General features: G+C 41.3%; 1 protein-coding gene across 1 annotated transcript; it reads left to right on the top strand.

The window, feature by feature from the left end:
* Positions 1-182: 182 nt before the first annotated feature.
* sapcd1 (suppressor APC domain containing 1) lies at positions 183-22305 on the top strand. Its single transcript, XM_079869886.1, has 4 exons — positions 183-455; positions 20190-20339; positions 21574-21729; positions 21831-22305. The coding sequence occupies exons 1-4, from the start codon at positions 369-371 to the stop codon at positions 21918-21920; spliced, it is 483 nt and encodes a 160-aa protein (XP_079726012.1). The 5' UTR covers positions 183-368; the 3' UTR covers positions 21921-22305.
* Positions 22306-25248: the final 2943 nt, after the last annotated feature.

Below are 25248 nucleotides of genomic sequence, written 5' to 3'. Positions count from 1 at the left end.
GAATGCAAAATAATGGGAGGACTGTTCAACTGACAGCTCAGGTTTTGTTATTTACTGTTATTTGCTGAGCGAAATAATAACTTACAGTTCCAAAATCTGGTCTCTGTTATCATCTGTAGGTGCAATTAGATGTTTATTGGTTTGGTTTTGCAGTGTGAGTAATGCACCCAGCACAACCGCAAATACTGTTCATCATTAGCTTTGACAGAAATTTTCCTGAATGTCTATTTGCATTTCTTTATCTGTCCATCCCTCTCTCTGTCCCTCCCTCTCTCGCTCACTCTCACAAGGCTTCGTATTTCTCAGTTTCTTGTTTCTCTCTCTCCTGAATATTCATTTTGTGTTTATATCTTGACGCCTTTATACACATGGCATGTGATGACTCTTATACCGTCCTCATCATCCCTCTCCAGAACAGCCTCTACAGCCCTGATGCTCTGCACTGCTTCCACTGGGTAAGAGACTGGGGGGGATGTTCCTCAGTTGGGATGGGATAGTTCATAAAAGGGAGCAAATCATATAAAACCTCCTCTTGGAAAAAGCAGGACAGTCTATTGTGATTAAACTTAAAAATGAAAGATTGCAAAGACAAATGTTGAATGTAAATTTGTCAAAGCCTTGTCTGAAATTTGTAGTCTGAAGTTTTAAGACTTGTGTAGTTTGCATACTTGGGCAGGTTGAAACGAGGTTAGAAGGTTAGATGGCTTAGACAAAATGAGAACTATGCAGGCCATGTACTTTATTTTAAATGCTTGCAAAGGTGTTCTCCGTTGTTGCTAAGCATGTCTTTGATGGTTGCCGAGGTGTTTTGGTTGCTAGGTAGCTAAGGTTCTAAGCGGCTGCAAGGCAACTGCTAGTCTCAGATGTCTGAGGCACACACAAAATTGTAAACACTTCAGGGCTGCGTCCAAAAGCTTAAAAGGATATCACCCAAAAATGAAAATAGCCCATGTTTTCCACTTCTGATGTCAATCTAGCGAGAAATTACTGTTGTAGTAATTAAACATTTGCTTAGTTTTCACCAAAGCTCACTCTATTTTGCTGTAGATCATTAAACTGCCTCAGAAGTCTGTCTGAAATCAGTTTTGTGAGGTACCTTCGTGCGCAAACGCTGCATGCAAAGTCATTGCCTGATAAGCCTGCCTGAGTTTCGGACGCAGCCCTGGAGTTTTGAAGTCGTGATCTGATTTGTTCAATTCCACAGGATTTCCATAAGACGTGTGTGCCGCGTTCTTTAACAGTCCGTTAGGAAACAAAGATGTGACTCTCATGGAATAAAAAAGCTGTCATGTTTACAGCTGTGACAATGAACGTTTATCATGGTCAACTAAACATTGGATTTTCATATGTGAAGTTCATGGCATAGACTCTGTAAAAGACATCCAGAAATTGTACACAGCTGTCTGTTATAGTAGGGAAATCGACTTTACATTTTCAGACTGTGAAACAAAACAAACTGTGATTTCCCTTACGAAAAAGTAGTTTATTCAAGTGTGCTATTAGTATACTTATTTTAAACTAAAAATAAGAAAGTATACTTTCAGTCTACTTTTTATATACTTCTCAGAAATATACTTTATGTACTTCTCAGATATATACTTCAAATTCCACTTAAGTATACTTGACTTATACTGACAGAAAAGTCTAAGTATATTTGGCCTATACTTGTTGATCGAGATATACTTAAAAGTATAATTAAGTATTCTAAGTATTCTTGGCTTGTGCTTGTGTTTGCTATTTTGATTGAGTAGCTTATTAAATACTTTTTTAAAAACATAATATTACACACCGTCTTATAAACTATAGCCTAACATGTTCAGCTTTATAGTAACAAACTTTCGGGTGGAAGAGCTTATAGAGCAAATAAAATAAGCATGGAAAATAAGTTTATTCAATTGTTCTATTAGTATACTTTTCAACTAAAAAGAAGAAAGCATACTTTCAGTCTACATTTTATATACTTCTCAAAAATATACTTGATTACACTTACTTTGTGTACTTGACTTATACTGAGAGAAAAGTCCAAGTATATTTGGCCTATACTTGTACTCAATCTTTTGATCGAGATATACTTAAAAGTTTAATTATTCAAAGTATACTTGGCTTGTAGTTGTGTTAACTCTTTTGATCGAGTAGCCTATTAAATATACTTTTTTTACATTGTTTTTCATATACAGTCTTATGAAACTTTGTTTGAAAATATTGATTAAAATATTTATATAAAACAGATATGTTTCTAATTCTGCGTATCTGGATTTTAGTCCACTGGTGTACATAGGAATTTACTTTAATTCAACTTTTCTCCACCATTGACTGAATTTTCCAGCTACCCATGTTTTCACTGGTATACGTTAGGGGGCGCTATGACACATCTTCTAGTACAGAATCTCTGGATCAAAATACAGGAGAAGAAGAAGCTGAAACAAGTGATAGAAGATTGCTCACTCAAATGTAAAATAATGTGATCATCAAACATTAAACAGCTTGTAAATCAAAACTGCTTAATGTTTCCAAATGAAATGAAGCGTAAACCATGAAGGAAAAACGACTGAAGCTGTGGGGGTGTCGGACTCGATCTACTCCATCTGTGTTTTAATCATTGTTCTGAATCTGATCAAGGCGTGTAGTCTTTGACAAAAATGTGATTTTCTCAACTATTTTGTTTAAATTGTTGCCTTTCTTTATGAAACTTATCGACATTCAAGTGTTGATAAAAAGGATGCAAGCTAATAAAATGTTTTTAAAATTAGAGTTAAAGGTATTTTTCAAGTATAAAAAATAACATTTGAACATAGTAGTATAGGCCTACTGCAACTGCAAAAATTGTATATAAATAGTAAACTATAAGTATAATGTTAAGTTCATTTAAAGAAAACTTGTAGTATAAAACTACTAAACTAGTAGTTTACTGAGGGTACACTAAAAGCAAAAATAATATATAAATGGTAAACTATAAGTATGATGTTAAGTTCACTTAAAGAAAACTTGTAGTATAAAACTACTAAACTAGTAGTTTACTGAGAGTACATTAAAAGAAAACTACTAGTTTAGTAGTTTTATACTACAAGTTTTCTTTAAGTGAACTTAACATCATACTAATAGTTTACCATTTATATATAATTTTTGCTCTTTTAGTGTACTCTCAGTAAACTACTAGTTTTAGTAGTTTTATACCGCAAGTATACTAGAAAGTTTTCTTTTAGTGTACTCTCAGTAAACTTGTAGTATAAAACTACTAAACTAGTAGTTTACTGAGAGTATACTTCAAAGTTGCTACAAGTATTACAATAGTGAACTACTAGTATACCCATAAGCTCACTTGCAGTACAAATGAGAAACGTAATTATGAACTAGTTGTGCACTTAAAGTTTACTACTGTTACACTTATAGTACACTTAAACATATACTTTTATATACTTCAGGTGGGCCAATTTAGTCCCAAGCGGTATTAAAATAGTACACTTACAAGTTTACTACTAGTACATATTGACTTTAGTATACTTACTACATAAAGTATACTTAAAAATATACTTGAACATTACTCAAGTATACTTCATAAAATGAACTTGAAGTATACTTTTTTTTCGTAAGGGTTGTGGCTTTACATGTCAGTCAGACGGCCTCTTCAGCCGTGAAGGTCTGGCTACGCAAGACTAGAGAATTGCTAGGGAATTGCTAAACAGTTGTTAAGGCAGGGTGACTAATCTCAAATAAAACTGTAAATTAGATACAAAAGTGTCATGTCCTCCCCAGTCTAGGGTTGGGGATGTCACTGACAAGGATAAAAATAAAATAGGAACTATGTTTTTTAACAGCTACGTCCCCTGTCCTGTCCAAGCTCACAGACAATCATGGGTCTACAGGACGACAGTATAGTTGCAAAACAATGGCTCTTTATTCGCAAAACAACATAAATAACAGGAAGTGTGGATCTTCAGGAGGGGTTAAGGCCAAAATAATAAACAAATTTAATCTGACTAAAGGGATGAAATTTAACTTACCTATCACTTATCTATCAGAGAAAAATCCCAAATAAAATACGAGAGCCTTCCCTTACTCCTTGACTAACCAATAAACAGGAGAAAAAAAGATTCACAAAGAAAAGGGCAACCTCCTCCCAACGGCTTCTAGTGCAGCAGATTAATGGCATATTTCGAGAGAATCGTTCAAATTGGTATAGAAGCATGAAATTTGGCACAGATACTCTCTAAGGGTCACTCTTTGGGAAAAAGGCGTTGGCCATCCAAAAATTCAACATGGCGGCCATTTTTTCAAGATGGCCGCTATTTCTGTCAAATGCTCATTATGTCAATCGTTCAAACAGTGATGTAGGCATAACATTTTGTGAAAATACTCTCTTCAGAATGTTTTTTTTGGAAAACGGTGCTTGTCCCTCAAAAATTCAAGATGGCAACCATTTTTCAAGATGGCCGCCATTTTTCTTGAATCCTTAATTTTTTTTTTTTCAAATGGTGATGCTATCATGAAATTTGGTACAAATATTCTTAAAGGAACATTATCATGGAAAAAGATGTGTGCCACTCAAAAATTCAACATGGCGGCCATTTTTTCAAGATGGCCGCTATTTCTGTCAAATGCTCATTATGTCAATCGTTCAAACAGTGATGTAGGCATAACATTTTGTGAAAATACTCTCTTCAGAATGTTTTTTTTGGAAAACGGTGCTTGTCCCTCAAAAATTCAAGATGGCAACCATTTTTCAAGATGGCCGCCATTTTTCAAGATGGCCGCCATTTTTCTTGAATCCTTAATTTTTTTTTTTCAAATGGTGATGCTATCATGAAATTTGGTACAAATATTCTTAAAGGAACATTATCATGGAAAAAGATGTGTGCCACTCAAAAATTCAAGATGGCGACCATTTTCAAGATGGCCACCATTTCTGTCAGAGCTCAATTTAATGTGTTAAGGAAGGTTTTGTTTTATAGAGTGAACGTCATTACACAACCAGGGCACACTGGTGACTTCACTGCTGTGGAACTCAGCATGGGATTCAGTGTCAGCTGATCTAGTTTTACTTTCACTGTAGTTCTTGACTAGTAGTAATAGTATAGCTAAGTTTAGTGTCCCAAATGCTTTCTAACAGCCCCTCATCAATTAGCTAGTAATAGATGTTTTTAGATAGCCGCACCTGAATTGACAGGTTGTGCCAGCGTGGGAGAGCCGAGCCAAGGGTAAGCGGGGCAATACATGACTTGTTCATGTATGCTTACCTGGAAGGTGTACAGATCACACGGGACTTAAATGGCACTGGATGAATGATCGGGCTAGGTGTAGGTGACCCGTACCTAGTTGTATCCCATACCTGAATGTGTACTATGTCTATGATTGAGGTGGTAAAAGGATAACCCCTCGGCCTTAATCAGACAACAAACCTCCAAAATGGCAAATGAAAATCCCATGTCAGCCAAGAGGCCAACTGATTGGATGAAATGTTGTCTTTGTCAGACAGACACAAAGGAACCCCTCCAATCACCACCTACCCATCGTTTCTCAACATGATGGCTATAAAATGATTGCCACCAACATTCCACTCTTTCACAAGATGAACAAAATGCCAATGACCCTGGACCTGGAATGACTGGATGAAGGTGGTGGTATAGAAGCTACTTTGAGAAGGAACCAAGCGAAGTATCACTACAATTGTCGACTTCGGTTCAACAACACAAAGTTACTTCGTGCCCAGAAGCAACAATCCGATGCTCAATGTAGTGAGACAGATGAAGGCCAAACAAAGCATCGCAGAACCATGATGCAGAAAAGTCTAGATGATCAGGTTTGCTTTTTTTGTGATAACATATCTCCTGAATCTGACCTACATCAGGTAATGACACTGCAACTGAATGACAGACTACATGAATGTGCACAAACACTGAATGATGCTAAATTATTGTCTCAACTAAGTGGTGCTGATGCCATTGCACAGGAGCTGAAATACCATCATTTGTGTCTCATTCATCTTTACAACAGAGAGAAACTCCACCTCAGAAGGCTTGAGAAAGAGTCACAGAGTGAAACAATTCAACCAGCCATCTTTCTTATGGCTCTTTCTGAACTGGTCACCTATATTGTTGAAACCAGTCTTAATTCTGATGGTCCTTCCGCCTTCCCTCTCGCAGATACAGTGGGGAGAACAAGTATTTGATACACTGCTGATTTTGCAGGTTTTCCCACTTACAATCTAAAACGGAATCTAAAACAAAAATCCAGAAAATTACATTGTATGATTTTTAAGTAATTAATTTGCATTTTATTGCAAGACATAAGTATTTTATACATCAGAAAAGCAGAACTTAATATTTGGTACAGAAACCTTTGTTTGCAATTACAGAGATCATACATTTCCTGTAGTTCTTGATCAGGTTTGCACACACTGCAGCAGGGATTTTGGCCCACTCCTCCATACAGACCTTCTCCAGATCCTTCAGGTTTCGGGGCTGTCGCTGGGCAATACGGACTTTCAGCTCCTCCAAAGATCTTCTATTGGGTTCAAGTCTGGAGACTGGCTAGGCCACTCCAGGACCTTGAGATGCTTCTTACGGAGCCACTCCTTAGTTGCCCTGGCTGTGTGTTTCGGGTCGTTGTCCTGCTGGAAGACCCAGGCACGACCCATCTTCAATGCTCTTACTAAGGGAAGGAGGTTGTTGGCCAAGATCTCGCAATACATGGCCCCATCCATCCTCCCCTCAATACGGTGCAGTCGGCCTGTCCCCTTTGCAGAAAAGCATCCCCAAAGAATGATGTTTCCACTTCCATACTTCACGGTTGGGATGGTGTTCTTGGGGTTGTACTCATCCTTCTTCTTCCTCCAAACACGGCGAGTGGAGTTTAGACCAAAAAGCTCTATTTTTGTCTCATCAGACCACATGACCTTCTCCCATTCCTCCTCTGGATCATCCAGATGGTCATTGGCAAACTTCAGACAGGCCTGGACATGCTTCGGCTTGAGCAGGGGGACCTTGCGTGCACTGCAGGATTTTAATCCATGACGGCGTAGTGTGTTACTAATAGGGATCGACCGATATGGATTTTTTAGTGCCGATGCCGATACCGATTTTTTTTCATCAGCCTTAGCCGATGACCGATACGGGCTGCCGATTTTCTTGGGCCGATATTTGGAGCCGATACTGCTTTTGCTCACTCAGTTTACATCATAAAAATTACACATATATAATATATAATGATAACGACTGTTACAAGTCTCAATTAAGAAAGGAACATTTATTGAACTTAAAAAAAAAACAATATTTGACAAATATTAAAAACGTGAGGTAGAACAAGTAAAAAAAAAGTTCAGTGCTGAAAATACTGAAAAACATTTAAGCATAATTCAAATTCTGAAAATCAATTCTGAAAATAAATATTTAAGCATAATAAATAAAAAATTTGACTGAAACATGTTATTCTGTGTAGTTGTCTGATATATGTAATCGTGATCTCCATTTTAAACAAAACAAAAACGATTTTAAACCAAATAGATTCTAAGTTTATTATGAATTAGGGATCGCGTCTAAAACGTGTGGAAAGCACGGCCGCGCCGCTTCTACAAGCGGTTGCGTCTGTTGTTGCTATGCAACCACGAACTGCTCTCTCCATGATGACGAGGAAGTAAGGATTAATTTATTTCTAGCCCTTTACAACTACATATATTTATGGAGATGAGAAATAAAAACCCGCCCTGTCCAGCTATGATCCGTTGTTCGGCCGAGCTTTCGATGTTGTCATGGAAAGGTCAGTTGTTTTTTTGTCACATGACCTGCGTGCGCTTGCGGCATTCTGAAAAGTTTAGATGTTTTCATCTCACCATGGCATAGGAGCACCTGGACAAACGAGCGCGCTGCATCGCATCGTGTCGCAACCGCGTCTCTTCTTTTATGAGCACACGTCCAAACCTCAGCCAGGTGGTCTCTGAATAAAACTCCCACAAATATAACGGAATCACCGAACAACGTCGGCATTATTTAATCCTATGACCAGTGTTCGTAACAGCTGCCGTATGCATATGGATAGCCTCAAACTTAGCTATTTGCAGCTCCCTAAATACAATGACAAGTAGTTTTATAGATGAGGCATTTGCGTTTTCCATTTGGACCCACAAATTTGCTTCGCTATAGTTGCACGCACATATAGAGCAACGTGTTTCCACTTTCAAAGTGTATTTCAGCTAAGTCAAACAGTTAAAAAGATGCTTTGAAATTTTAAAACTAACCGTTGTCTTGAAGAGGCTTCCAGCACTCTGCTAGTGTGGGAGGGGCAGTGCATGGGCTGCACGTGAACTGCAGCTCTCCAGCAACACAGAGCTGCCTGTGGACGCCTGTCTGTAATTAATGCCGGGAAAAAAAACTATCGGCGAACACAGCAGCCGCGTATCGGCCGATGCCGATACACGTCAAACCCGCAAATATCGGCCCGATTTATCGCCCGACCGATATATCGGTCGATCACTAGTTACTAATGGTTTTCTTTGAGACTGTCGTCCCTGCTCTCTTCAGGTCATTGACCAGGTTCTGCCGTGTAGTTTTGGGCTGATCCCTCACCTTCCTCATGATCATTGATGCCCCACGAGGTGAGATTTTGCATTGTGCCCCAGATGGAGGGAGATTGACCGTCATCTTGAACTTCTTCCATTTTCTAATAATTGCAGATCCCTAAAAGATCCCTCTGTAAATGTCTTCATAATATAACTAGGTACAAGACTGGAAAGATTAGTGTATATAGGTGCTACTGAAGTGGAGATTTCAGACTTGGAGTATGAGAGAAAGGTCATTTTGAGAAAACGGGCTTTAAAGATTTATCATCAGCCAATGAGATTGCGCATTCAGCCCTTTTACTTTCACGATTGGTTGCTGATAAAAAGGAAATGACCATATTTGGATCCGACAGCATTGTACAGTGAAGAGAGAGCTTTCCAGCGGTGCCTGTGATGACAGAGAGCAGACAGAGATTGCGGATCGGCGGGAGGATTTACAACGACAACTTTTGTTGAATTTACGCGAAATCTACAGACGCAAACAGACAAAGTTATGAAGGTAAAATGATGCCATAAAGTATTGCATGCGCAGGGTAAGATTTGTGAAAGTGTACATAAGATTGCAAGCGTAAATTAAATTTGCATGCGCAAGAGAAGATTTGTAAAGGTGTAAATCGCCTTTCAAGTGTAAGAAAAAAATATTTGCAGCATTTAACTGTTATTCGTAAGTGTAATTCATATATTGTGAAGCTGCAGCTTCATGCTAACGCAAAATAAATAGGATCTGTATTCCTCTGACTTCCATTTTTCCGCGCGAACACTTTTGGCACGGTTTTTGCGCTCAAATACGGCCAAAAGTATTGCAGGCCCGTGAACAGCAATTTGCGACCGAAAACAACAGAGTTAGGAACTGCAAAACAGATTCACTGCATAAAATCAAACTTTGTGTAAAAAATAAACTGTTGCAAATGTCTAAATGTGTGCATAGGGCAACAAAGTTCCCGAAATAACCCGATTTGTACAGTTCCGTCTTTCTTTTACCTGCGCTTCCAGTTTTGGCACGATTCTCTCACTCATTGAGTTTTGCAAGCGCGAAGAGGAGGGCGGGTCCACCTTCTTCATGTAGCCAATCAGATGAGCTTCTCGCTGACTCTAGGTTTACTCTTATCTGATTGGTTCAATAAACACGCCAGTCACCAGAACACATCTTTATCTTCATTTGGCTCAGAAACCTTCTGGTTGCCGAAATGGTACTTTTAATGCACACATACATGTTAAATAAATAGATAAACAAACAAATAAATAAACATACATCATGTTTGCTTAATAAGCTGTGCACCATTAGGCTGATTAAAGCTGACTAACATTCATACTGAATTTCAAGCTGGTGTTAACGTTACTGGATTGAAATTTGATATGTTATATAATCTGTTACACCACTGAGCAGATGTTAAACTTTACAATCAAAACATTTAATACCCATTCTTTATGTAATAATACAATTCTGATGCAGTGTTTTTCACATCATGTCTCTGTTCGAGGCATTTAACACTCAATTACATATTTTGAAATATTGTCTTGGTCGCACTGCCAATATTAATTCTGATTAAGTGATTACTTTCGTGTGACTGATCAAGCTATTATATGTAGCTAGTATAAATAACAAAATGCTTTCTTTTTGTCCAGATTTGACTGTAATGAAAAACTGATACTAAATCAACTTAAACTCAACCTTTACAAAAAGTAACTAATTATGTCTGAATAAAAACCCAGCAACCAGGGAATATACAGCGTCTTGATATGTTCATATATAGGGCTATACAGCCATCTAGTGGTTACACGATGGCATTGCAGGTGATAAATGGTGCATAATTTAGAGATGCTCTTTAACACACGAAAAAATATTATTGTAACATAATAATAGTGGAATCCCCCTATCAGTAGACAGGTGAAATTATGCATGCAGTAGTTCAGATACAATTTTTTTTTAACACACCAGCTCGAAATTCAGTATGTACTCATATAGTCATCCTATGGTGCACAGCTTATTAAGCAATCATGACTTATTTGTTTCTTTATTTGTTTATCTATTTATTTAACATGTATGTGTGCATTAAAAGTACCATTTCGGCAACCAGAAGGTTTCTGAGCCAAATGAAGATAAAGATGTGTTCTGGTGACTGGCGTGTTTATTGAACCAATCAGATAAGAGTAAACCTAGAGTCAGCGAGAAGCTCATCTGATTGGCTACATGAAGAAGGTGGACCCGCCCTCCTCTTCGCGCTTGCAAAACTCAATGAGTGAGAGAATCGTGCCAAAACTGGAAGCGCAGGTAAAAGAAAGACGGAACTGTACAAATCGGGTTATTTCGGGAACTTTGTTGCCCTATGCACACATTTAGACATTTGCAACAGTTTATTTTTTACACAAAGTTTGATTTTATGCAGTGAATCTGTTTTGCAGTTCCTAACTCTGTTGTTTTCGGTCGCAAATTGCTGTTCACGGGCCTGCAATACTTTTGGCCGTATTTGAGCGCAAAAACCGTGCCAAAAGTGTTCGCGCGGAAAAATGGAAGTCAGAGGAATACAGATCCTATTTATTTTGCGTTAGCATGAAGCTGCAGCTTCACAATATATGAATTACACTTACGAATAACAGTTAAATGCTGCAAATATTTTTTTCTTACACTTGAAAGGCGATTTACACCTTTACAAATCTTCTCTTGCGCATGCAAATTTAATTTACGCTTGCAATCTTATGTACACTTTCACAAATCTTACCCTGCGCATGCAATACTTTATGGCATCATTTTACCTTCATACAAAGTGTAGTAAAATAAAGACCTAAATGTGTATTTCGGACTTTTTTTCACCACAGTCTGAAAGAAGACATGTTATTGAAGACAAATATCCAAAAATCTCAAAATTGACCAGTAAAAAAAAAACGTCTCAGGTTACGTATGTAACCATGGTTCCCTGAGAGGGAACGAGACGCTGCGTCAAGCGCTGCGGGAACGCTCCTGCGTGATTGCGTCATGAAGCACTCGTGAAATCAGTCCAATGGCGTGACGGGACGTCATAGGCGGGTGACGTCATTGACCAGGAAACTATAAAGCACCCCTGAACCAAACAATGTCAGCTTCTGATAGGTCGAACAAGTTGGTCACAGGCATGCCGGGAGTATGGCAAAGCGACGCAGCGTCTCGTTCCCTCTCAGGGAACCATGGTTACATACGTAACCTGAGACGTTCCCTTTCAAGGGAACTCGCGCTGTGTCAAGCGCTGCGGGAACTGAATACCCACGTCGCCATAGTCCTCAAGTGCCTGTATATGTGATATCGCAATGCACATTAAACTACAAACACCCGAGAACCCGGAGTAGCAGCCACATCCAGGTTATAAAACCTCACAAAAGTGTGCGGAGAGGACCACCCTGCCGCATCACATACCTCTTGAAGTGAAACCCCTGATAACAGGGCCATAGAAGCAGCCATACTCCTAGTCGAGTGGGCTCGGATCTTTAGTGGTGAAGGATGACCGGCCGACTCATACGCAAGTGAGATAGCCTCGACTATCCATTTACTTAAAGTCTGCTTAGATGCGGGCTTCCCTTTACTCGGGGACCCAAAACACACAAACAGTTGATCAGACTTGCGCCACAGGGCAGCTCTGTGGACATACGCATCTAAAGCCCTCACTGGGCAAAGTAAGTTTAATTTCTCCTGGTCCTGGTTTTGAAACGGAGGCGGAGAAAAGGCCTGCAGCATTATTGGACCCGCCACATTAGTGGGGACCTTAGGCACATAACCTTCCTTTGGAAACAGGAACGCTTTCACCATACCAGGGGCAAACTCAAGACACGAGGGAGCAACTGACAATGCTTGTAAATCCCCGATCCTCTTAAGAGAAGAGATAGATAGAAGAAACAAAGTTTTTAATGTGAGAAACTTCTCCGGAACCTCTTCAATAGGCTCAAAGGGGGCCTGAGCTAGGCCTTCTAATACAATGGCCAAATCCCAAGTCGGCACCCTCGAGCGTGCCGCAGGCCTCAGCCTCAAAGTACCACGGAGGAAGCGAGTTACCCATGGGTGTCTCCCCACTGACGCACCCTCTAGAGGAACGTGATAGACAGATATAGCTGACACATATACCTTCAAGGTGGAGGGGGACAACCCCGAAGAGAACTTTTCTTGTAGAAAATCTAGCACTGAACCTACTGGGCAGTCAACTGGATTCACAGACTGGTCTGAACACCAGGCAACAAAAACTCTCCATTTTAGGGCATAGAGCCTCCTCGTGGAAGGAGCTCTGGATTGCAACATGGTCTCTACTACCTCAGTAGAAAGACCTGAGCCTATGAGCTGATCCCCCTCAGAGGCCAAGCCCACAGTCTCCACAGCTCCGGACGCGGGTGCAACACTGACCCCGCCGCTTGAGAGAGAAGGTCCCTCCTGACCGGGATTTCCCATGGAGGACCCTCGAGAAGGGACACAATGTCCGACAGCCACACTCGGCCCGGCCAGAACGGGGCTATCAATAAGAGCTGAACCCCGTCCCGGCGAACTCTCTCCAGGACTCCTGGCAGTAACGCCAGGGGGGGAAAGGCATACAGACGTAGCCTCGGCCACGTCTGTACCATGGCATCCAACCCCATTGGGGCTGGGTGTGTGAGGGAATAATATAGGGGACAGTGCGTTGTCTCTTGAGACGCAAACAGATCCACCTGAGCTTGTCCGAATCGACTCCAAATGAGCTCCACCACCTCGGGGTGAAGTCTCCATTCCCCCGGCACCACTCCCTGTCTCGACAGAGAGTCTGCCGTCTTGTTCATGTAACCCGGAATATACAATGCTCGAACTGATAACAACTTCCCCTGGGCCCAAATCAGAACTCGATGTGCCAGTTTCCAAAGCCGGCGAGATCGTAAACCCCCCTGGCGATTTATATAGGAGACCACCGCTGTGTTGTCCGCGTGAACCAACACATGGTGGCCCCTGAGGTCTGGGAGAAAGTGTCTGAGCGCCAGAAACACGGCCATCATCTCCAGCTGGTTTATGTGCCAGGAAAGATGATGGTCGCTCCACAGACCCCGAGCCGAGCGACCACTCATGGTCGCCCCCCACCCGGTGAGGGAAGCATCCGTCGTTAGCGTTAAGCGACGACAAGGAGCTCCCAACACCGGACCCTGGGACAAGAACCAAGGATCTTCCCATTTAACTAAGGCACGTAGGCATCGCCGCGTGACCTTGATCATGCGGAACGGATTTCCCCTCGGGGAGAACCCCCTGGTCTTGAGCCACCACTGTAAGGGTCTCATGTACAGCAGGCCAAAAGGAATCACGTTGGACGCTGCTGCCATCAAACCCAAACGGGCTCTCATGGTCTTTGTGTCCCATACTACGCCCAGAAAAGTGGTATTCTGTTGTGGAACTAACACGCTTTTCTTTGCATTTAGCCTTAACCCCAACGTTTTCATATGGGCTAGCACAGCATCTCGATACTGGGCCGCCTGAAGTTCTGACTGCGCCAGAATGAGCCAGTCGTCTATATAATTCAGCACGCGGATGCCCTGGAGTCTCAAGGGAGCCAGAGCTGCATCCACGCACTTCGTGAACGTGCGGGGTGACAGTGCTAGGCCGAACGGAAGAACCCGATACTGGTACGCTTCGCCCCCGAAAGCGAACCTGAGGAACTTCCTGTGTTGCGGAAGGATGGAGACGTGAAAATATGCGTCTTTTAGGTCTATCGTGACACACCAGTCCTCGGACCTGATCTGACACACAATCTGCTTCAACGTGAGCATTTTGAATTTTAATTTCTTGACTGCCCGATTTAGTTGGCGCAAATCTAGAATGGGCCGCAGCCCTCCACCCTTCTTTGGAACTATGAAGTACGGGCTGTAAAACCCCGACTCTCTGCTGTGGGGAGGAACCCTCTCTATAGCCTCTTTTTGCAAAAGCGTCTGTACTTCTCCTTCCATCACCAGAGCCTGCTCGGAGTTTACTACCGTGTGTACTACTCCACTGAACCTGGGCGGGCATGACCCGAACTGAATTCTGTACCCTTTTTCCACTGTACGCAGGACCCAATCTGAGACATTTGGCAGAAGTTTCCACGCTGCCAGATACTCTACTAAGGGAACCAGCCTCTCGAGGCTGGTCTCTGGTGTTTTTTGAGCGGCCAGCTCGATGACCTGAAACGGCGCACCGGCAGGAAGCAACCGAACTGACCCACTTTGAACCCTCCTCAGAGGGTGCGAGCTTCCCCATGCCGCTACGTTTCCGGGCGGACATAGAGATGAGTACTCGCTGAGGACCGCTGCGCCCTGAAACACCGGAGGTGGCAGGGTTGGCAACACGGCCCCCTGATGGCACCGAGAGGAAACGGGTGCCTCGACACACCGACTCCCCTCGGAGGGGACTGCCATCGAAATCCTGACGTCCTTGGCGTCAGGACTTCTTCGCCGAGGCCTTCCTGGAGATAATAACAGTCCTCAGATCGGGAAGACCTTGGCTGAGCGCGCTGTCCCGGTCCCCAGTCTCTCTGTGGGGGAGCACGGGCAGCCACGCTCACCTTCTGCTGAGCTCTGTGAGAGGAGGACATACTCGACTGGGGCTGCTCCCGCCCAGCAGCCCCAGAGACATAGACTTTTCGGGGAAGAAACTTTGAAAATGCGGCTGCCTGCTTTTTCGCTTCTTGAAATCGTTCTACAACCGAATTCACTGAATCACCAAACAGACCGGTAGGGGAGACAGGAGCATCTAACAGAAACTTTTTATCTCTTTCCTTGATGTCAGATAAATTTAACCAGAGATGCCTCTCCGTGGCCACCATTGCTGCCATAGAGCGGCCGATAGATTTTGCCGCTTCTCTGGTGGCCCGAAGAGACAGATCAGCTGCCCTCCTGATCTCCGCGATCGTTTCTCTCCCCACTTCCTCACATTCATCGTCTATGTCTTTTAATAGATCAGCTTGATATGCTTGCAGGACAGCCATAGTGTGTAAGCTAGCGGCTGCCTGACCTGCTGCTGAGTATGCCCTACCCACTAAAGCTGATGTCGTTCTCACTGGTTTAGTGGGCAGCTGCGGGGCTTTCAGCGATGATGCAGACTCAGGGGAGAGATAGCTCGCAAGCGTCTCTTCCACCTGAGGCATCGCCGCATAACCATGTTTCTTTAACCCTACTATATTCGAATATTCAGTAGTCGCTGGGTTAAAAACTCTGAATGATGCCGGTCTAATCCATGACTTTGACACCTCAGTATGGAGGTCAGGAAAGAACGGCAAGCCCCGCTTTGGAGGTTGAGATCTAGCTGGCAAAAATCGTTCATCTAATTTGCTTTTTGTTTGACTTAATTCCTGCTCACCGGCTGGCCAGTCCAGCTTTAATCTAGCAACAGCACGAGTGATAACCTCCAAAAGCTCCTCTTGTGTGTGTGTAATTGTGTGTGATTGTGTAAACTCTTCATTTTCACCCAGGCTCACAACATCCAGCTCCTCAGAACTGGAATGCTGTTGCACCTGCGCTTCAGCGCGAGCAGAAGAAACCGCAGCGCGTGCTTCTGACTCGCAAACTGAAGCGTCGGATTCAACGGTTAAAGGAAGAGATAGGGGATCACCCGTCTCAAACCCCGCCGTTAAATCCATCTGCGAACCCCAGGACGAGCGTCTCCGCCGTGCCTCGGCAGCAGCGGGACCCGAGCCCTGGGGAACGCGAGCCAAAGCGCCCTCCTCGAAGAGCGCTCGGCAAGACCGGAGAGTTTTTATTGCCAACTTTTCACAATGCTCACAGCCAGCCCCCTCGAGAGCCGACTGGGCATGTTCCGGTCCTAAACACATCACACAAAGCTCGTGTGTATCCCCACCCGTGATGAAACGAGGGCAGGGAGTGACACACTGCTTAAACTGCTGCTTTTCCATAATATATATATAGAGAGAGAGACAAACACACATCAAATAGACAATACGATTTCACATAGAGCGCTTGTGAAGACACAGAAGCTGACATTGTTTGGTTCAGGGGTGCTTTATAGTTTCCTGGTCAATGACGTCACCCGCCTATGACGTCCCGTCACGCCATTGGACTGATTTCACGAGTGCTTCATGACGCAATCACGCAGGAGCGTTCCCGCAGCGCTTGACGCAGCGTCTCGTTCCCTTGAAAGGGAAACAATGTTTTTGCCTGCCATGTCTCACCTTAATATTCGACAGGAACAGTGGCCATCTTTAAAAATGGCGGCCATCTTGGATTTTTTGAGGGACAAGCATCTTTTTCTATTAACATGTCCTTTAGAGAGTATATTTGTATAAAATTGTATGCTTGGATCACTGTTTGAATAATTGATATAATAAGCATTGAATAGCAATGGCGGCCATTTTGAAAAATGGCCGCCATATTGAATTTTTGAGTGGCCAACGCCTTTTTCCAAAATAGTGGCCCTTAGAGAGTATCTGTGCCAAATTTCATGCTTCTATACCAAAGTGAACGATTTTTTTACTAATCTGCTGCACTATTCCGAAATAAATATCAGTTACAAAGAAACAAGGAAAAACCACTTCACAACACTACAGCAATAACTGGATGTCTATGGCAGGAGATGGAGGACAGAACGCCAATGATAATCACTGCCCAGATAGCAACATTGTTTCGGCCCAGATCCGGCCCACATCTAGCACTTGTGGAATGCAGATCTGGCCCACATGCAGCGTGGAATGATGGCACTTGGGCGGACCGCTCCTGTTTGCCAGATCTGGGCCACAAGCAGGCCATAGCAATGCCACATGTCAGCCAAGAGCAAAGAAATAAACCAGAACTGGACCTTATCTGAGCCACAAAGTCTGTGTATATTAAATATGGAGTCATTTCAGCCTTAATAAGCCTGTTAACTAGCAGAATCACTGAAGGAAAGAAGAGAACAGAAAAAGAGACGAGCAGAAAAACAAGAACTACATCTGACTTCAGCCACAGCCTTAGATGAAATCCACTGAAGAGAAAAGATGACATTAAATCTGTGAAGATCTCAGCAGAGGAGGATTAAACAACTCCACAAACAGCATTACCAGCTTCACTTATTACTAACCAGACTGACTTTATTTCTGTCAGACGTCTACAAAAGTTTTTATTGAGAATTAACAGAGGTTTAACTCTAATGTGTTTCATTTGAAGTCACCATAACAGTGATTAGTGTTTCCATTAGTTGGGCTCTTAACTCTTATTATGTCTTTTGTCTTTTTTTGGCTGCTGTGACAGTGTGTTTGTCAAACACATTTGCAGCAGCAAAGAAAGTTAAAGTAAAACGAGATCAGGGGCCTCATTTATAAACGTTGCGTACGCACAAAAGAAGGCGTACGCCGCTCTCTATGCAATAATAGAGCAATAATATGCAATAATTTATTCATGTTGCAATGCATGCTGGGAGTTTTGTACTATGCTGGTACCCAGCATGCATTGCAGCAAAGTACTTTTGATTGTCACCATTGTTGAGATTCATATGCTGATTGCTGATGTCTGTGTGTGTCATATTAAACTGACTTTTTCGTGCTCATGTTTGTTGTAGTCTTCTAACTGATTGTTATAATATTGCTAGATCTCTTGTTGCTGTAACACAGGATGTGATGTGAAAATATTAATGGAACAACACAATTGTTAGATTCCAAAGACATCAGTGAAACAGGTCATTTCATGATGATTATAAAACCATCAACAGGAAACCATCATCACCTGATCTCATTTCACTTTAGCTTTCTTTGCTGCTGCAAATGTGTTTGACAAACACACTGTCACAGCAGCCAAAAAAAGACAAAAGACATAATAAGAGTTAAGAGCCCAACTAATGGAAACGCTAATCACTGCTATGGTGACTTCAAATGAAACACATTAGAGTTAAACCTCTGTTAAAGCTGTAGTCTACGATGTTGAAAATCGGCCGAGAAAGCCTGAGACAGTTGGGAAGTTTTAAAAAACTCATCCCGCCCCTCCACACACACCCCCCTCCCTTCTGTGCTACCTGATCCCTCCCACCGGGAAACGACCTAAATAACGTCACTCAGTCAAGCTGTGATCACCGGTAGTAAACATTGGCGCATCTTGTTCAAATTCCGATCGGCTCGAACAGAAACTGAATATATACTGAAATATATTCAAGCACTTCAAGAAATATAATCACTTTGACCCGTGATGGGCGATGCTAAACGGCTAACATTCCAATGCCGACCGGCAGCATAAGCATGTTGTCAGACTGATAAAAAGCAATTTATGTAACACCTCACACCATAAAAGTATAAATAAATGCTTACCTGCTCAACAAAAAGTCAGCCGTGTCAGCGTCGTTTTTTTTGGTTTGTTTTTCTCCATTGCTGAGCTGATGCTACTTTGCTAGCTACCATAGACTGTCAGCTGCTTGCCCACGAAATTTCATGACGCAGGAGCGGGGCGGGGTGGGGTGCGGTGGGGTGGAGACGCGAGCGTCAAGAGGAGCGGGGGATTGGATGAGAGCAGTTGACCAATGTAAGCTGTCCGGCCGGACAGCTTACATTGGTCAACTTCTCTGCAGCTGTACACCCAATAGAGTGAATGGATTTTTTTCATTCTTTTTTCTCTTCATATTGTTAGGACTGTACTGTAGAACCATAACCAGCATCTAAACGAGGTTATTAATAATGAACAATCTTTGAAATCGTAGACCATAGCTTTAATTCTCAATTAAAACTTTTGTAGACGTCTGACAGAAATAAAGTCAGTCTGGTTTAGTAATAAGTGAAGCTGGTAATGCTGTTTGTGGAGTTGTTTAATCCTCCTCTGCTGAGATCTCCACAGATTTAATGTCTTCTTTTCTCTTCACTTGATTTCATCAAGACTGTGAAGTCAGTTGTAGTTCTTGTTTTTCTGCTCGTCTCTTTTTTCTGCTCTCTTCTTTCCATCAGTGATTCTGCTAGTTAACAGGCTTATTAAGGCTGAGATGACTCCATATTTAATATACACAGATTTTTGTGGCTCAGATAAGGTCCAGTTCTGATTTATTTCTTTGCTCTTGGCTGACATGTGGCATTGCTATGGCCTGCTTGTGGCCCAGATCTGGCAAAAAGGAGCGGTCCGCCCAAGTGCCATCATTCCACGCTGCATGTGGGCCAGATCCGCATTCCACAAGTGCCAGATGTGGGCCGGATCTGGGCCGAAACAATGTTGGTATCTGGGTGCGGAGCACAACAAGAAGCTCTCCATAACTGCCATCTTTCCCAGCATTTAAGCACTACTCAACACAATCTCCCACAGCTGATCCCAAATAAGCACTGTAACAGAGGGAGAGAGAAAGAGAGAGAAATGCTTACAAAACACAATATACATCACATCACCAAGAATGCAAATAAACAACAAAAAATGAGAAAACTTTACGTCCAGGGATGTAAGAAAAGTATGAATTCTTGCTGAATTAAATATTAGTTTTACATAATACTTGCATATTTTCTGTTTACCGAGCAACTGTTTTTACTGCCAAACAGGCAGGTTATCGACCAATGCAGTAATCTCAAAATGGCCAAATATTAGCTGATTATCAATATATCACAAACAATATATTCTCCAATATATGTTCTAGTCGTTATGCTTCTGTCTTTTTAATGTGCCACCACACTTGCAGTTGATATTGTAGTGTGAGGTTAAACATTTATGCTCTTTCGCTAAATTAAGGTATTTCTTTCAGCTGAAGAGACTTAGAGATCTGGAAAGACAGAAGGACGTCCTGTGGGCTGGCCTACAGGTTGTGGAACAAATACAACTGTGGTACCAGAATCGCCTACAGCTGAATTTACGAAGGCACATTAGCTTCAGCACGGCATACTTGGAAGGAGAGGTACGTACCATCACAAAAGACACCGAGTAAAGCTGTCACATAAAAACAGAAGTATAGGTTTAGGGTTAGGGTTAAAATAAGTTGACATGTAGTTGCAAAGTTACTGATAGTCAGTAGAGTGTCTGTTGGAGGACCATCACAATAAAGCAGATTGATCAAATTAGCAGATATTAAGTAGACAGTCTACTAATTCTCTAATGATAGTTAGTTAACATGTAGTTACAAAGTTACTTATATATAGTTACTTATTATAGATGGTCAAAAGGGACCATCAAAATAAAGTGTTACCGAAGTATACACCTAGAGGCCTGTTCCTGCAGACTTTAATTCAAACCCTGCACATTTCTAAATCTCAACACCCTCTCTGGCTTTTTTAGAAAATATATACAAATGCAATTTCAGTTTGGAAGCATAACAACTAAACATCTACAACCAACTTAAAAATAGAACTAAAACCCCATCTAACATATTTTTCCCAAAATTCAGATTTCTAAGGCTTGTTTTTGATTAGCAAGGAGAGTTTTCTTTACAGACATAGAACATTCTATAGGTTTAAAAAAAAATGCAAAATGTGTGGTGCTGCATGTGGATCCCTTGGACCAGGATTGAAAACCACTGGCCAACACGCTAAAAAATGGACTAACTCTCTAAACCTTAACAATGGGAGCCCTGGTGTAACTGGTATCTACTAGCATACTACTATGAAATTGATGTTGCTTAAAAAACATTATTATCTGCCGTGGAATGGCTATCAATGAATAAAAAGTTTTCCCCCAAATAATGGTTTTATTATGGTATCAACCAGAGGGTACTTAATATTGCTGTCACAAGCCACCATAGAAGATCCTCCTTCCCACTTCTGTATTTGTGATTGTATGTCACGTTCAAGTGAAAAGAATAAAAAACTGGGGCTCGTAGATGGTAGTTAAACAAACTCAGGGTTATAGGATTAGTTTCGAGTATGACAAAACCAAACCAATATAATCAGGCTTTGTTGGTACTATGAATGCTGATAATCAAATTTGTCTGTTGACTCAGGCTTTGACCCTGAGTTCATGAAGTGTATGAACATAAAAGGATGAAGTCAGTAGCGAACAACAAATCACATGCCTTGAAGAAGAAAATAATTTTAGATGAAAGCAAACGTACTAAACTTTTTTATTTGTACTTTATTTGATTTTCTTTTTTGACATTATTGTCCGAAATGTGTAAATAATGATCCTGTACCTTACAGGGCAGTTGCTCCTGTGCTCTGCGGTCCTGTATGCAGCGTGTTAATGGGAGTCTGGGTAGTTTGATGAGTGACTCCTGTATCTGGAACAATCTGGCACCAGAAGAGACTGGAGGTTCAGATTGGGACCTCCGGTGGAGCAATGCTACACTGGTCAAGGTGATGATGAGTAATAATAATAGTGGTATTTTTGTTGTTTTTGTTTCTGTTGTGCAGTATCAGATTCAGCATAACATGCACTGTGTGGATTTTATATACAGGAAGTTAATAGACGGAATCAACAGATTTCCATGTTGGAGCTTGAGAAGGCACAACTTCAGCAGCTGGTGTCTTACAGCACATCTGATTGATCACATCCGCACATTTACAACTTAAATCGCAAAATGGTTTCAACCAAATCAAACAGCGAATTATAGTTAAAATAGCTTTGAAAAGAAAATGTTCTATTGTAACCTGTGTTCCATTATTTATCAGAAAGAGACCCATATTGTTGTTTTTTCCCAAAATATTTGTTGATACACATCAAAGTCTGACTTATTAGTGATTCAAAAACGTAAGCTTACATGAGAATTATACTTCAAAACATGTTTTCTCTGACAAAATGTGTGATCAATGTAATTATGCTGCTGTCTTTATTCATATGTTCTGGTTCTGTAATAAGGTGAGCAACTTCTGGTTATCTATAGATATCTCTCTCTCTCTCTCTCTCTCTCTCTCTCTCTCTCTCTCTCTCTCTCTCTCTCTATATATATATATATATATATATATATATAGCCTATATGTAAAGCCTTCAAAGAAAAAAAATAATTTAGACATAAGCATGACTTTGTGATATGATGTTATATCTGAAATTAAAGAAAATGAATTATCTCATGAGAGGATCAACCAAAACCTTCTAAAAGATTTGAAAACCCATGACCATGTAATTTAAAAGATTGAAAACAATTAATTCATATAATGTAAAATTAATATTACAAGATCACTTGTAATAGGTTTGCTTTAGTATAGTTAAGATCTTCTAAAGACCAGCCATGGAACAGAAACTAGAATATAAGAATTTAACAACCTGAGAGATTGTTGGTTTATAGGGGATGAAGAGGGGGGTAAATGTTTATAAATGTTAAAATTACATGTCATTTTATTATTCTGTATTTGGGAAATACACACAGACACACACACACTATATATGTATATATATATATATATATATATATATATATATATATATATATATATATATATATATATATATATACTGTATATATGTGTGTGTGTGTGTGTGTGTGTCATTCCAAACCTGTAAGACTTTCGTTCATCTTCGCAACACAAATGAAGATATCTTTATTAAAATCTGAGAAGTTCTGTACTCTCCATTGACACAACTGCCACTTTGACGCTTCAAAAAGTTAATAAAGAGATCGTAAAACTAATCCATATGAATTTAGTCAAAATTTTCTGAAGAGACACGATCACTTTATATGATGAACAGATTGAATTTAGGCTTTTATTCAGAGGTGTAAAGTCCAGGTTCAGAAAGTTAAAGTCCTCCTCAGTATTTTGTTCCAATCACCTGGATTTGCTAATTAGCAGTTTCTCAACCAGGAGAACTATTAGTAAAATCAGCTGGCTGAGTTCATGGGTGGAATAAACATATGGCAGGACTTTTACTTTCTGACCCCTGGACATTACATCTCTGCTTTTATTCACATATAAACATTGATCAGTGAACATAAACAGAAGCTCAACCGATCCTGTTTGGTTCTTGCGAAAGCTCAAACGTGCTGCGTTACAAGTTACAAGTAAATTACAAGTTACAACCTCATAGGTTCTCACATGTCAAGTGAACATTGATGAATGTTTATATGTGGATAAAAGCCTAAATTAAAGCTGTTCAGCGCATAAAGCGATCGTGTCTCCATAGAAACTTTGGACTAAACTGCTCGATTCAATGGAGGGACAGAAATCACAGATTTTAGTAAAAATGAAAGTCCTGAAGAAACGTAAGGTTTACGTGTTTGGAACGACATGGGTGTGAGTAAATGATCGAAATTTCATTTTTAGGTAACTATCCCTTTAAAGGCCACTGTAAATACTGATAATTGCACAAAATATGGCTCACAATATCTGCCAAATGTAAGACATAAATCCAAACATATCAGATGTCAGTGACACAATGCACAATGCATGACACAGCATTACATTAACATTCATTGCCACTGTCACTGACATCTAAAGTAATGTTAGGCCTATATGAAATTCTAAACCAGCAAACGCATTCTTCTTACAGTTTTTACTAACTGCTCATACTAACATAATTACCAAAAGCAACATAATCTGTTAAATTAAACAGTATAAATTAGCAATTTTCAATGTATTAGTGGAATTTTTAAATTTTGACATTTTTTTGTACATTTGAAATTATAATTAAATACTTTAAAGAAACAAGAACTTCAATATTATTGTTATTGTTATTTTTATTATTATTAATGACTCAACCATTCTTTTGATTCAGCTCAATTCAAGTCAAATGCAAAACCAAAATGGAATTAAAGATAGTCCAGCAGAGAGCAGCAGAATCTCATATATAAACAATGAATGCAGCATGTTTTCAGAGATCCTGTTTCAGGTCTTCTACAGGTAAACGTTTGGTTCATGCTTCGTTTTTAAAAATTTGCATTATTTTTCACATATTTAACCATTATTCTACACTGCTCTGTCCCTCCTTGTAAAAACGGTCAGATGATTTCCAGGTTCTATGAAGATAACCACATAACGTCTCGGTTACGTATGTAACCCTCGTTCCCTGAGTAGGGAACGGAGACGTTACGTCGGATGACGACGAATGGGGTTTCGCTTAGAAATCCTATCATCTTCGAGTATATAAAACGAGCCAATGGCAAAGAAATGCCATGGGTCTGCGGAATTTGCATAGCGTAACTCCGCCCCACGCAGGGGGTATATAAGGAAGTGCGCGAGCAACATGCAGATATGTCTTCGCTGAGGAGCCGAGACTGAACTCAGGCGTTCCAGCGGTACAGCGGAAGTGGCAGGGAGACGTAACGTCAGGGAACGAGGGTTACATACGTAACCGAGACGTTCCCTTTCGTTGTCACTCCGAGTTACGTCGGATGACGACGAATGGGGTTCCCAGTGTAATCACGCCACCTCTCGACTGTCTTCCAGTGCCCTGTGTAAGTCTGAGCTCCCTGTCGTGAGACTAGCACGGACGAAGGAGTCCTACTTAACACAGGAATACCAAGGTACACTGGGAAGCATATCCAGTGGAAATATGCAATCATGCCCAACCCGAAGGGGGGGACTTAGAATACACATATGACCCCGAAGGGCTGCATACGGAGTAACACTGGGGTGTCCAGCCGCAGGTGGAATATTTCAACCCCAGGGGTGGCAAGGTGGCTTGCCAAGGGAAAGACACATGCTCAAGAGGCTTACAGTGGAATACACATGTGGGGGTCGCCCAGAGGGGGAACCATGCACATGGAGGCACCTAGCCAAGCGCGAAAGCTGCTCAGTTGCAAACTCTGGCGTTGACGTCGTCAGTGCTGGAGGAGACTCAGGGCTTACTAGGCTCACCTGAGGAAAATATCGCACGCATCCCGTCCGTGGAGAGGAATGGCGAGCAAGCGAAGACACCTGAGCAGAATCTCTTACCGGCTA

The sequence above is a fragment of the Squalius cephalus genome (genome assembly GCF_949319135.1).
Source record: "Squalius cephalus genome assembly, chromosome: 4".
Taxonomy (NCBI): domain Eukaryota; kingdom Metazoa; phylum Chordata; class Actinopteri; order Cypriniformes; family Leuciscidae; genus Squalius; species Squalius cephalus.
This window is presented reverse-complemented; position numbering and strand designations above follow the sequence as displayed.

What these genes read in the sequence shown, in the direction of transcription:
- sapcd1 (XM_079869886.1), top strand. Translation starts at nt 369, where the DNA reads ATGGCATGTGATGACTCTTATACCGTCCTCATCATCCCTCTCCAGAAC. An exon ending in CGGCATACTTGGAAGGAGAG is followed by an intron (nt 20,340 to 21,573) that starts GTACGTACCATC and finishes TGTACCTTACAG; the next exon opens with GGCAGTTGCTCCTGTGCTCT. An exon ending in GCAATGCTACACTGGTCAAG is followed by an intron (nt 21,730 to 21,830) that starts GTGATGATGAGT and finishes TTTTATATACAG; the next exon opens with GAAGTTAATAGACGGAATCA.